Source organism: Falco biarmicus, chromosome 10, assembly GCF_023638135.1.
Source record: "Falco biarmicus isolate bFalBia1 chromosome 10, bFalBia1.pri, whole genome shotgun sequence".
In the NCBI taxonomy this organism is placed as follows: domain Eukaryota; kingdom Metazoa; phylum Chordata; class Aves; order Falconiformes; family Falconidae; genus Falco; species Falco biarmicus.
This window is the reverse complement of record NC_079297.1, coordinates 25,451,563-25,466,694: the sequence shown is the minus strand read 5'-3', so window position 1 is coordinate 25,466,694 and position 15,132 is coordinate 25,451,563. Positions and strand designations below refer to the sequence as shown.

Sequence of the window (15,132 nt, the reverse complement as noted above, 5' to 3'; positions counted from 1 at the left end):
CAGAAATGCTCTCAAATGTTTAAAATACTTTATAAAAAACAGCATGTATATAGTTCTGTAGGTTTTACCAGAGGTGTATAATTTTTCAGCATTATGTCTTAATGCCAATTTCCTGAAGGAGCTTTGACTACAAAAGGCATGAATATGTTTTCAAAGGATGATGGATAAATTGGTGGGTGGTAATATAATATATCTTAGGCAGCTGATCAGGGCTTTTTATCCTCTGCTTGTCTTTTAGTTATACACAATTTCAAGATAATTATGGTCTATAAGAATGTCTTTTCCCCTTCCTACTACCAGCAATATTTGTCTTGGTTATAGGTTCAAGAAACTTCCAATCACATCACAAAATTAGAATAGGGCAATTATGGCATCTCATCAGAGAGCTGAATATATAAATAGACTGACCACACAATATGGACATGAGGCAGTTAATGAACTGCCTTTATGTAGAACACCAGTTAATTAGAATTCTAGCCATAGAATATATTGAATCAATACTTGAATTTTATAAAATAAAAACCAAGGATAAAATGTATAACTCAGGTAGATATGTACTATATGTGTGTTGCCTTTCTAGTAAAAAATACAGTCCAATCAGATACTGAAAATAAATTAATTACTAATCTCATTAAATAAAATGCAGTATTATTCAATGGTCAGGTATGTTGTATTAAAATCCTGACTTAGTGGAGACATCCAAAACCCAAACAGCTCATTTTTATGACAGGAGAGGACTTCCTGAAGCACCTGAAGGTCCTCTTTTATTAAAAACCAAGTGAGGCAGTCATAGGGAAAACTCCTCTACTTCTGTGACTTGGAGAGCTAACTGTGGCCAATGCCAATCTTAGATTGACTTTTTCCAGGTGAAGCAATAATGTTTTTCAGGTAACACATATTGGCATTTCAAGAAAGAAGTGCCTAAGCTTTCCAAGTGTAAAAGTATGTAATTTTCTAGATTGATGCCTCACACATTACAGGGTTACTTCACTGAAGAAATTTCAAGACAGCAATACAAATCAGAGAAATCAACTCTACCATGCCTTGTCTGTTAAGCAAAGGAAGTGTTGAATAGTCAAGGTAAGAGTCGAAAAGGGTAGACAAAAGTACTGTTGGGTATATAAACACACAAATGGAAGAAGAAAACAAGATAAAAATTTGTTTTCCTCAACTCTTCCGTGGTAGTATTGTCCAACCATTTATAATCTCTTACAGTAACACCACTATGGAGTTACAACAGAGGAATGCAGTATTATTACCTAGTGTCTACCCCTGAAAAATAAGAAAGAAAACTTATTCCAAATCAGAAAACAGAGCTCAGTAAGTCACACTGAACTAACTGACCACAAACTCAAACTGGTACAAGGAAGGATAGATGTATGTAAGAACGTCTGTTTAACTTGCAAAAGGAAGTTAACAGGAGCTACGAAAAGTATGACATGTTATAAAAAATTGATTCAAAGGTGAATGAACGAAAAATAAAATGCGTTAGCTACACCTTTTTAAGAAATTTTAATGCAATGCAATAAAAAAATTCATTTGAATAATTTAATTTTGATCAGAAAATCGATCACAATGATCATGTATTATATGGACAGAGAGTCAATGACTTGATTATCAGTTATTTAAAACCAAATATTATTAAAAAAATAGCATGTTCTTACGTAATTCATGCTTCAAAATCAAAACTTATTTGTTTAGGTTGTATTCTAAACCACAAGAGCAAATGTTAAAAACTTCACCCCTAAATGAACCCTCTTTAGATTCAAAATGATAAAAAAATTATATTTTTCATAACCATAATCATATAATTTCATTAAGAATATACTTTTCCCTGAATACTGAAGTTAATATTTAATAGACAAGGCATAGAATCTAACATCAGTAGGCAGGAAAAAAGAAAAGAAATCATTTTGTCCAGAAATAGTCTCTGAAGACTCTTAAGGACATAGCCAGACTTCACTTGATGCAGAAGTAATCAGTAAATTATATGTTACTTGTGATATTAGAAAAAAGCAGCCTTAGAAAGACATAAAATATTTAATGAAATTTTGTAAGATTATCCTCATACTTCAGCATTTTCGTAGTGTGGATCAGGCTTTTTCCCTTATACAATTTCCTTATAATGGAAACACTCAGTGTTTGATTAGGAGCTCACTGATGTCTGAAAGGAACCTTTCTATATGACCTGACCCAAAGCTGACGATATTTCCTAGCATAAAAAAGACAATCAGAATGAAAAGCAGGTGTACAGGAAGCTGTAAAGATGTTAAATGACATTTTTCTTTTCTATAGGAGACTATAATAAGTATCTACACGTATTGTACACTGTTTCCACAAATTCCACTGTTTCCACAACCAGCTCAATTCTTCCTGATAGGCAGGTGGAAACTGTAAACGGTTGGGTTTACTCAAACCATTCAGCTAAGCCAGCTAGTCTGTCTGGTTTTGTCCATCATCAAAATAAAGGAGAAGCAGGCTCCTAGCTCGATTTGGCCATGGGAGGATCTTACTCCATTGTTCATAGACAGAGGATACTGATCTAATTATAATTCCCAAATCTGGCTAGTGTAAATACTCCTGCATTTCCCAACACATTCTTATGAATCACCAAGATTAATTTCTTACTATACAATTTGTACACTTCAAAATGTATACATTTATCGAAAGATTACAGTGTTACTTGTCAAAAGCTACAAGTTTTCTTTACCTTTAAGATGTTCTCAGGATGCTCTTTAGCAGAAGCAACAAACAAGTCATGTCCACAGACAACTCCCTCTGCGAGAAAATACTTGAACAAAAAACTGGAGTATAGACCATATTTATCTTCCTCTGTGAAAACAAGAATGGTTGGATTTTTTTTCTTTTTTGTTAGATAAATCACCCACCTGTATTTTCACAATACTGTAAAAGCCCTCTTTTGGTCTACCTCCTAACATATTGTCCTGGTTTCAGCTGGGATAGAATATATAATGTACAACAGAGATAATAGGCAAAATATGATTCCAAGGTTTTAAAAATAATGCTTGACAATATTGTATCCCTACTTTTTGAAGCCAGAGAAATCGTTCTCAATCATGTATTTGATTCTAAGACATAGATGGGATGCATTAGTAGTGCTATCTTCCTAACAAGGTTTCCCATAACTATCGACTAAGGTTACCAAAATAATGGCTTAATGGGAGGGGTTTTTTACTCATTTATGAGAACTATGTTAATATTTATATTCTTAATGCTTAAAATATTATTAAACTTGCTTAAAATATCTATTAATTGATGCGTTTCATAATGTAATCATATTTGGCATAAAGGTATCATTTCTTACAGACATTCTTACATGTACATTTCTTTCAAAACTGTGAGAACTACAAAAATACACAAAACAAATGAATCTACTGAAAAAAACAAACAATTTGCAACACTGTTTCTGAAAGCTAACCAAAGCAAAAACACAAACACATTCAAAAGGCACATGAACTTAGAGTTTAAGTGAGACAACATCTGTTAAACAGAGGTGAATACTAACCTACTGAAATAAAACCACAAACTCAACTGACTGCAGAAAGGCTATTATTTCCTTCAGCTTCTTTGTTGCAAGTTACGTAACAGGAATTACCAGAATTAGGAAGTCTTAATTATCTTCATACAATTAAAATTTATCATAACTCAAAACCATACAGGAAGTGAATGAGTAAATAACAACCAAAATTTGAACCATCTCTAATTTTCTTTATTTTTAGGAAATATAAACAATAGCAATATTAATGCCAGCAAAAAAAATTAAATTCTTAACAATATAATTACCCTATTAATTTTCCAGTAAAATTTTAGATCATGCCCTTTGGAATAACGTATTTCTGACATATATTTAGAAAGATATCTGAAATACTTTGGGAGAAAAGTAAATGCAACAATGTCAGGTTTCCCTTTTTCATCTGTTAATCTGCTTGCTAGAAGATAATACACAGGGATGTTGTGGCAGAAAAATACAGAGATAGATTTTCTTTATAAAGAACCAACAAGACTCTTAATCCATTTCTTGTGTTCTTTATTTTGTTTTTTTTCTTTCCTGTTATAAATCACATGCAAAAATATTAAAAGAAAAACCACAAAACCATAACAAAGGCTGAAAATAAGCAAGTTGTCATTCAAATTTAACTTCTAAAAAATACTGAGGAAGGAAAACAAAGAGAATATAGCTTTGATATGTACCAGAATAGTATGCTTTGGAGCTTGAGTCAAAGAGAACCAATGAAGTGGAGTGGGAGAAAAGAAAGAAAGGAGTTGTATATCCAAAAAGGAGCAAGAATATTAATAACAATGGGGAAACTTAAGAATCAAATTGCAGTAAAATAGTGTTGCACTGCTGCACTCCTAATATCATGCACAAGTACTGACACTTTCAGTTCTTAGACTAACAAGAGGAAGGAACTCAAACCACAAGTTTTCAGATCCACTGGAGATCCCAGAGATATTCCCCATCCTCCATGAGATACTGGGCAAAACATAATTTATTTCCTGCCTTTTTTATTTCACGTTTATATGTATTATTTGGGATACACACCTCCCCCCCCCCCCCCCCCCCCCCCCCGGTAAAACTTATACACTTTAAATTTGGAAAATTTATTTCTTTCATTTCTTTCTTCCTCAGAATAATCCCTAAAGATATAGTGCTAACGTTACCTACTTTGATGTTAAGGAGAAACACTTATTTAAAGATTTCCCTTTCATTAAACCTAAGAAATGAACTACAAGTGACTCTAAAGCATCATTTCAAGGTAGAGAAAAATGCTTCATTACACAGTCACTAAAACAGGAAATTACATAAAAAAATCTGGACATCCAAATAAGCCAAAGGGAATATAATAATTACAGCACTACTGCTGCTCGTGCTAGCCATTGATATATCCAGTTTATTATAGAGTTTGAGGGATTTAAGAACTCAGACTATGTTAATATAATTTACTTTTGATACTGTTAACCTGCTTAGTAGGCCATATTAACTTTCTAATGTACTTCCAATAACGTATTAACACAGTACTGACAAAAGCTTGCTGTTGACAGCACTGGATTCCTTATTAAAATTTCAGCAGGACTGATTTCCAAAAGCATTACAGAATTACAAACTGCAATTTCCTTGAAAGTTTGGAGCTCTTAATTAAATATTTTATATAGTTTACTCTTGCATGCTTAAAAAGCCATTAACAGTGTTACAGAAGAACTATTTTCCTAGCAACGCAGCTCAATACATTGTGCTGTGACTGAGCACGTAGATCCATGTATGAGACTAGGATTAGGATGGGGACAAGACTCAATTCAGATATAACTGAATTTTACGTAAACTTACGTAACTCAAAACAGATAAAACTTTTTGCAGAAGCAAAAAGTAGAACTGACACTATCTAAAGTTGTGACAAAGTGTTACAGTCTTATTTTGTAAATACAGCCTTTGGAGCCTGCTTAATCTTAAACTGCTTCAACAAAAGGAAAATAAACCCCATATGGGGAGTAATTCTCCCTTATAACTGCAATCCACGAACAGATACAACACCCCTGCCCTCTAAACACTGGTGCTCTCTGGTTATTTATGCTTTAGATGCTTACTGCAATATAATGGGTAATATATTATTCACAGTATATTGACTTCCATGTGCTAATCTCCATCTATGAAGTTTTCAGTTTAAGAACCAAAGCGCTCTAGAAATCAAAGTGACAGCATGATATCTAATTACTAATTTTTTTTTAAATTGTCTATGCTACCTGAAAGAAGCCACCAAGCCTCCCATATAATCACATCACTGCAGCAGAAGTCAGTGGAAGGAGACAATTTTGTTAGACCTCCCTCTCTTTGAACAAAAGAGAAAAAAACATGAGTCAGGTGCTCTGGACGGATCCTCAGCTGTAACATTTACATCATTCCTGGTCAATCAAAAACCTCAATTTCTTAATTTTTATCTACAAGTTAAAGTTCACCTTCTTTACCATCTGAGGCACAGAAACACTGAGTTGTATTTCATATGGACAGGACTTAACTGACATTTAATGGAGTATAAGCCAGTATCCCATTTTGTCCAAGTATTTTATTGTGTATGTGCGTGCGACTATGCAGAGAGTCTTTCTGGATCATCATCTTTGATATTAATTATTCCTTTAGAAAGTAAACAACTTGCTCAGTTCTGTGCCAAACGTAACATGGAAACTCCATAAACTACGGATAACTACAAGAAACCATACTGTGTGTTGATAATTATTTAACTAAACTAAGAGGAAATAAGGCTGCAGTAGTTAAGAATTTTTACTCAAATTTTATGTGAAATGCTTAAATGTTAAAACAAACTACAGAAGTGAAGCAACAGGGAACAGGAATATAAACCCTTTTACTCACCTATCCAAGATTATAATTAATTTTGTTGTTCGTAATTTTGATAGATTTGTTTGTAAATATAAAAAGACTAGAGAGGTTCTTACACTGCCATACCCTTCCAAAACATATTTTGCAAAACAATAAAGAGTTTTCAATTTAGCAAATTAAAACCATTTACATTCAGTGTAAAGGACACATCATTTTAGCATTAGCTTTTCCTTTAGTCTTCTTACATTGATTTTCATAACAGTAAACTTACAGTAAAAATAGGAAATAAAGTATTGGAGAGTGATCTAAATATAAAACACCTCATAGTCTGCTACAGTACTCTAAGGATTAAATGTGTCTCAGAAAGCCTTTACAAACAGTGTATCTTGAATTGTTAAAGTCAATGCATCTGTAAGAATCCCTCAGTTCTTCAATTTGTCAGATAGAGGATGGCTTTTTATTGATTCATTTCTAGGTCACTAAACTTTTGTGGTATTCAAAAGATCTAAAGTGCACCCATATGGGGCTTTTCTGATAGCATCAATTGTACCCTGGCTTCACTAGTTACGTTACTATTCAAAACCATAGGAGTACAGCTTTCTTCTTGTAAATAAACAAACAAATCATTTAGCACAGGTACTTCGGTAGCTCACTGACTGCTTTCATAGATAAATGGAATGAAATACTTTGAAGTATATTTGTTTTCTGATGTTTGAACTTACTATTTTGATGTCTAGAATAAATTCTCAACTAGTATCTTTATTTTTCCAAATTACACCCACATCCAAAAGAACTACCTCCATTCTGTATGTGTAGGAACTAACACTTAAGTGCATTTTAGTCAGCCAAATACTTAAGGCAAGCCTGGACCAAATCTTTATTCTTAGTTTCCATACTAAGGAGCTGTCTCATCAGCAGCTTTCACTGTGAACTCTACTTTTAGCTAATAAGGCACATAAACAAATAAGACTCTTGCAACTGCAGACTCTTTTCTGGGTCCAGTCATACAACAGTCCACAGCTTTTTCTGATTCTTCTTGAACAAAGCATTCTACAGCTAAGTAGCAGGTGAGTAACTGGTGAAGCGTAAAACTATACAAGGAAAAGAGATTATTTACCTAGAAGTTATGCATATTGACTCCAGGACAAAACCTCTTCTGATCCTACAGATAAGGACATAAATAAAGTAGTTTACTGTGATCATTATTCATTAGTCTCTTTCCACAGCAACATGCTTTCACGGCTAAAACAGTCATGAAGAAAAAGCAGTATTGTCAGTATCAGTGCAATGAATTCCAATTTATAACTGCATTGAAAACTAAGGGTAAAGACTAATTCCTATTTATGGCTCTTTTCTCCCCTACACTGTATAGGCTACCAAACACATAAGAGACATTCCCAACACCTTTGTGCATGGACTGTCTGTAGCTACTACTCAGAGAATTCAGTGGGTCATCGAATTAGATGCAAAATTTTAAGGCACTGGAGTTTACCTAGGCCACAGAAAACAAAGAGAGCAGATATGAGTGAGACACCGTAAATATACACTTTATAAAAAATTAAGGACAAAAATCTCATCTGATTATAGAAATTGATATGTAAACATGTGGCCTTAAGGAAAAAATCTCTAGCCATAAGCACTCCCTGCACAGAGCTATTCATGTTCCAAGAGAGGGATGGAGAATAAGAACAACTTAAAGAGGAATAAAAAGTCAAGAACAAAATCCACCACAAAGTAACAAATACGTATAGACCATATTTATAATAGCTAACTTTTAAACATCAGTAAATTAAATGGCATGAAGGTCTTTGAAAAACTCTGGAGGTAATTTTTAGTCTAATTGCTTAAAAGGATGAGAGCTGTAAGAGGAAAAAATAAGACCACAACAATGTAATGTGCAGATAGCTTATTTTTTTTCTCTGTAGAAAGTCTAGACAGGTTGCCCTAAAGCTGCCAAAAGCCCGTCATAGCCTATCAGTATTGATCATTTTTTCACCAGATAGTTCTACAGTATGGTACTGTGACCTAAGGTGTGTCTTTCTGTAGCTATGAAGCACCTCTCTGAATTGCTGCAGGTCATAAGATGCGATTATTTTAATAATGTGAAATTCCATTTAAAAGATAGTTTACTAATGTCCACATTTACTAGGCTTGAGGGGATATACTTTGTGTCACTTGCATTTAATTAGTACATGCCAAAATGGAGTTGTCAAACATATAAGTTACAGTATTTGGCATTTGGCCATACTTCAGGAAGGTGAATTCTGGTAACTTGTATTTTGTAGAACTGTATTTAGCAAATCACTGTTTTGTACTTCTCTGAAGATTATCTTTTTCAGCTTTAAAAAGATGATAAATTCAATTATATTGACAAGTGAAGAGAGCTCTTACCAGTCAGGCTAAATTGCATGTCTAACAAAAATAATGGTAGCTAATTAAAGTAGTTGAAACTGCTTCAAGGCTTAGAATATACAAGTATAGACCTGCTTTTAAGCAGACAACTTTAACTTTTAATAATTGACCTCAGCACCAACAAAACCCCTCCTACTGATAATCTTTAAAACATTTAGCTGTCAATGACCTTGTCAAAACTAGAGCATCTTAAAGGCATGTAAGAATAGGTTCTTACAGGGTACCCGTGACAGACGTATTTGAATGTGCTGTTACCTCTCCATGTAGAATGTGTTATACAAACAAGGCATATATTTAAAAAACAAAACAACACCTTCCTGGAAACTCTTCCTGAAGCTGGCAAAACAGGCATACGATGAGTTGAAGTACATCCAAGAGGTGAGGGGGGAAGGAGTATGCTTAATCAACAGCTATACTATTTGTTTGTTTTGAAAAGGGAGATTCTTCTAGAAAGCTAATCTGGAGCAGTTTAAGATGAAACAACAAACAAGTGGTCTCACATTCATACTGAACAAATTGTTTTGATAGTGTTCAAATTTCCTGTCTTGCAAGGCTGCGTGCTTTACCACTTCTTGTAAATCCACTACAGTAAGATCTATAGTAGTTAAAATCCCAAACATTCTTGCTACATGAACAAAATTCATGAAGTTTCAAGTTCCTCTGCTAGCTATGATCTCGCATGAGACTACTGTGTGCCTCAACTCTAATTCTCTAATTCTCATATAAATAAACCACTGCCAGAAGAATATATTATAGAATTAAGTTTAACTGAAAATCATGCTTTTTATTATGAATTAAGTTAAAAAAAATATGCACTTATATTTCAAACAATATTTTACAGTCTTATCAATTAACCTGTGCCATTACTACATTTTTAGAACACAACACTTAAAATAAATATTTTAATTTTTAATATCCTGATTCTACTATTATTTGGTTAAATTAACCAAGATAATGTGTCAAATAATGAAGATGAGCATTTAATTTGCAAAGGGAAGTAAGCTAAAAGTAATGCAATTTATTCTTGCCTTAGAGAATGTTGAAGGGGGAAGAATTTAACCTTTTTATAACACTTGGAGTACAATGCAGAAAGATCTTCCTAGGAGGTTTATCACTGACAGCTTCAATCCTGTATATGAACCTTGCCTAGACTAATCTCATGACAGAATTTTTTTGTATACTGACAGGATATTCTAACAATGCAGTTACAATTCTACCTGCACCGACTTTAGAAATTAGTCTAAAAATGTTTAGATTAATGAGTCATGAATACAGTTCCTACTTTAAGACTTTTTGTATATAATTATATGTTTCAAAATAATATATAGTAAGTCATATTTGGGAAAAAATACTAGGTTACAAATCTAAAAGAGATTCTCCATTATGTTTCTGTGAAGCTAAGTTTAATATCAGATCACAAATAAACAATGAACATAGGGGATAAGTACATGAAAACCCACCACTGATTATTGCCAGCTATACACTCAGGAGAGGGGAAATAAAAATTCAGGTAAAAATCCTATAATTTTCAAATCATTGAGTCTTGCCATATCTTTCATCAGAACACAAAGCTCAGTGCCTTTGTACTCGCTTCATCTGGTGCCATTAAGGTCAGGTCAAACGGATAGCTAACCATATACTTAACAGTAGCCAAAAGCAGATGTTTAGGAAGAGGTAATAAGAACTGAACAAGCAAACGTGATGCTTTACCCAAGCATTCGCTCAGCCTTCCACCACTTGTAGCTCAAGGAATTCCTTAGCCAATGTGGTATCCACTACCCTAGTAATGCAAATGGCTTTCTCTTTAATCAAGCTGCCCAGTCTCCAGTGAGACTATGGGGTTTATTTTACATCCACAACACTCTATGGTGAAGTATTCCACCTCCTAATTGCATACAGTCTGAAGGACAACTTTCTTTTGTTTAATGACAATTTCCAGCTAGTAGTTTTCTTTGATGCCACCAGTCCATCTACTAGAAGGGGCAATGAATGGGAAGACAAAACAAAATTAATCTAGTTTCCTAATCTCTGATCTGTGTAAAATATGATAGGTTCTAACATTTTTGTTTCTTCTTCATTTGTCCTGACGGTTTCAGTCCTGAATTTGAGAAGACTGCAGTACTTCTCAAAGTGAGTGAGAAAAGTAAGAGATAAAACATCTATCATTCTTCCTGAATTCACAGAAATTAAGCTTAACTGGCACTTTCTGCCTTGAAAAAGGCCATCTACTTTCTCTCCCAGTCCTTACTGTTCAGTCCTCCTCTCACATGTCAGTGAGATGAATCAGGTCACTAAACAGACAGAAAAGTCTTCACCCTAACTGGGTGAGTTTTCCATCAACTTGGGAGAGCTGAGAGTTGAAAAGCACTAGTGCCAGCTCAAGGGACAAGACTGCACAGCCAAGAATGGGGAGAAGGATTTTGACAACTTCTTTCAGCAACAGTGAACTGCTGTATCAATTCAGTTTTCTCAAAAAGTCTGAACTTAAATGGTAGTCATTACACAAATGGTGGCCTATATGGAATTAGGTAATGTCAGTTATTTTTTCTGGCAGGCAGCTATTCAAATTAATTAGTTTGCACCACAACATACACCAATTTACACGCTTTATGTAAAAGTCAAGATTTTCTAAGATTTCTGCACCCTGCAGAAGGGACGCATGCTGGAGCAATTAATGAAGCAGCCCATGAGAAGGACCCACATTAGAGAAGTTCATGGAGGACTGTCTCCCATGGGAGGGACCCCATGCTGGAGCTGGGGAAGAGTGTGAGGAGCCTTCCCCCTGAGGAGGAAGGAGCAGCAGAGACAGAGCACGATGAACTGACTGCAGCCCCATTCCGTGTACCCCTGCATTGCTCAGGGGGAAGAAGGGAGAGAAATTGGGAGTGAAGTTGTGCCGGGGAAGAAGGGAGGGGTGGGGGGAAGGTGTTTTAAATTTTGGTTTTATTTTTTATTATCCCGTCTGATTTGATTGGCAATAAATTAAATTAATTTCCCTGAGCCGAGTCTGTTGTGCTTGTGACAGTAATTGCTGAGTGATCTCTCCCTGTCCTTATTTCGATTCACAAGCCTTTTGTGATATTTTCTCTCCCCTGTCCAGCTGAGGAGGAGTGATGGAGCAGCTCGGTGGGCACCTGGTGCCCAGCCAAGGTCACCCACCACATTCCTTGTTTTCTTTTGAACTATAGTTCAATGCCCGCAATTCAGTGACTCCTCCAACAGTATTCAATAGAAACTGTATTTGTATTTTCTAATATTCCAGTTCTTTCCTTCACAGTCTCCTAGCATTTGCCATAAACAGTAGTAGTCCTAACACTTCATCAGCAAGCTCTTAAAATACTCTGCAGGCACAATCTATTTGAAATCACCCAAATCACCCAGGCATATACTAGTCTGCTTTTTTTCCCAGGCAAAGCTGAAATCTAGTCACTGTTCTCAATTACAACAGTCATGAGATTTCAGCGCGCTCCTTCTGGGGGAAAGTTCACACAAAAATTCTTAAATTTTCCCCTTTCACAACATGAGCTATGATTAACTTTTCCACTTTGTGAAGTAACCAGCCAGCCCTTCTCTTGGGCTTCTCAACTACTGAGGTACTTAAGAAAAATCTATATTACTCTTGATAATTCTTGCTAGTTGTATCTTACCTTGTACCTGAGTTTTTCAGATTTTGTCTCTACACTCCCATTTTACAACTTTGCACTGATCCTTAACAATCTGTGAGGCATTCAAAAGCTCAGGATTTAGCCAAAACGGTGCCTTACTACAGTTTCAATCTTTTGCAATAAGAAACTGTTTTTTTAATCTGTAATAATGCCTTTTTTACTTTTATCTTCCAGATTTTATCTCCCAGTTTCAAATATATTGACCGTTATCGTCCCGTAACCCACTGTTTTAACTTAGAATAATGGATTAATTTTAAGGCTTTAAAGCAGGTTTTTTAACACTTAATATGTAGGCACTCAGACATTGCTTGTTGTACAAGAAGTAGCTTTTCAATGTGATACATGTTTTCGTAACTCCTACAAATAAGGAAATTGACGTAGTTTACCTCTTATTCAGTGGGAGAAAACAATCACACAACCTTCTAGACACCAACAGTTAGAGAAATTGCAGTGACTGGAAAGCTAAGAGCTAGATCTGTTGTCCCTAGGTTTCTAGTTCTCTGTTCCAGCAACTTGGTATCAAAAAGTAGCATTCAAATTGTTATACTATTTAAGATGTGAACCCAGATTACAGATAGAGATGTTTTCCACATAATTACAGGTGTTTCTCTAAAAACATTTCATTCTTTTCCTGTAGTATCAGTTCTTTTTGCTAGGAAAGTAACAAGCTTGAAAGTTTCTCATAAGAACCACTAATCTGATAAACAATTAAAATAGGAAAAAGAGTCACATTTCTATCACCATTCAGCCCTTGCATAATTTTGAACTAGTTTTTTATTCTTAGAAGCTCAAGATTGATGAACTGATGTGACAAATCAGATTGTATCTCCTTCAGTCTCTCTTCTGCAATAACAATTTATGCGTTATTTTTTATAACACATACGTAATTTTACTTATGTGCTAAAACTGTAAGCACTTACAAGACTAACTTAAAAGAAGTTACTCTTCCCTCACAATTGAGATTTTGGCTGCCATGCTTAAACTGAGATGTCTGGGAAATGTTTCTTGTCTCCAAGTTCAGTACATACCCTGAAGGGTATGAAGAGAAGATGCATGTGTACAATAGTTCTCTTCCCCTTTGCTACACTTGAAATAGAGAGGAAAGCTGGGCATCTCAGCTGCAATGGAGACATGGTACCAGCCAGTTTCAATGTAGTCTGCAAAGGGAATTCTGCTGTAACTATTTAATCATGTCAGCATGCCTCATCCACATCCTGACAGAAGCAGGCTTCCATCAGCTTTCTCTTAGTTGATTTTGGCAACCAAAAGATTAAGAGTCTATATTTTACGCCTTCCTCATAAAGCCAAATTTAAAAAGAAACATCATTGTGATGATAAACAGTCTGAATCTTAAAAGAAATCAGTTTGATAAATCTAAAATAATTTGAAAATTTTCTTTAAAATCCCTGAAATTTGCTAAATGCCCTGCTTTCAAACAGAATTCTATGGTATTCTTCTTGGGGACTCAAACCTGTCTAAAACATAAGGTTTTGATCCAGCTCCAGTAATTCTTGAAATAGACAATAGTCCACACTCTGAAGGCTACTCAAAGTGAAAGGGCCTAAAAGTTATACTTCCTTAAAGTCTGAGTTTAAAAAACAATGAAAAGACAGGTTATTTGATAAATACATGAATATTAGCAAAATATATCATATTAGAGCTTTAAGTATCTATATATTCTATACTAACCAATAAGAAGAAGGGTTCCAACAGCTACGCCTCCACCTGGATACAAAACAAAATGAAGAATAAAGTACATTTTAATACTATGTTAGAGAACAATTAAGTTTTCTTAGTTTATAAGTCAAAGAAAGGTGATAACGGGGAATTTAAAAATATAAAAGTGAACAACATTTTAATTACCTTTGCAATACTTCCTACAATTCTCTATTATGAAATAATTACACATTACATGTAATTATATATTACACATTACAATTACTTTCACAATATACTGTACTATCATCATTGTGGTAAAAAGACCCTGCAGAGCTCTACGCAACTACGCTCAAGTACTACCGTAATGATGTATGGTCTGAGCCAGTGAATTTTTACTTAGATGACTCAAGTGAGTAAACATTCTCCAAATTAAATCCGTATTAATCATTACCAAGTGATATTGCCTTGGACCAAGAACAATGTATATAAAGTGACCTACTAAGAGGCCAGCAAATTACCACCCAAGTCAATGAGTCAAAATCCTGGTTTCACTGTTTTTTATCTTATTACTGAAAACAGACACGGCAATAAGACAGGTAGGATTTCACCCAATGAAACCTGGACTGACAGATCATAAACATCATAACACACAACTGAAAAAAAAAAACCCAAACTACTTAAGTATTTTATAGTATGTCTTGGACATAACACCAACTCTATGAATGCAGTTGATTGAAATATTTGTTCAAAAATAAAAATACATTTTGACAGATTTATACATGGCCCCTATTATTTTTCTTTCTTTTTGCTTAAACAATTATAGTCAATGCTTATGTTCCAATCAAGATGACTGACTGAATAATAGACAGAAGAGAATACTCCCAATAAGTTTTGTTACATAGAATCTTATCCCATTGACCTCAACAGTGTGGAGGACCAGAAAAAAAAAATAAAATCTATGAACTCCCATCCTGACTGCTTTCTTTCATCCTAGAAGAGACAACAAACATAATTATGTAACAGTGGTTTAAATGGTTGCCCCAA

General features: G+C 34.6%; 1 protein-coding gene across 2 annotated transcripts in view; it reads right to left on the bottom strand.

Moving 5' to 3' along the window:
* The window catches only part of ELP4 (elongator acetyltransferase complex subunit 4), a 149,967-nt gene that overhangs the window by 129,743 nt on the left and 5,092 nt on the right, over positions 1 to 15,132 (bottom strand). For both annotated transcript variants that reach the window (XM_056355089.1, XM_056355088.1), the window contains exons 2-3: positions 14,119 to 14,154; positions 2,711 to 2,832 (exon numbers count right to left, since the gene is read on the bottom strand). In XM_056355089.1, coding sequence (XP_056211064.1) covers positions 2,711 to 2,832; positions 14,119 to 14,154 — 158 coding nt within the window. The remainder of the gene's footprint in view (positions 1 to 2,710; positions 2,833 to 14,118; positions 14,155 to 15,132) is intronic.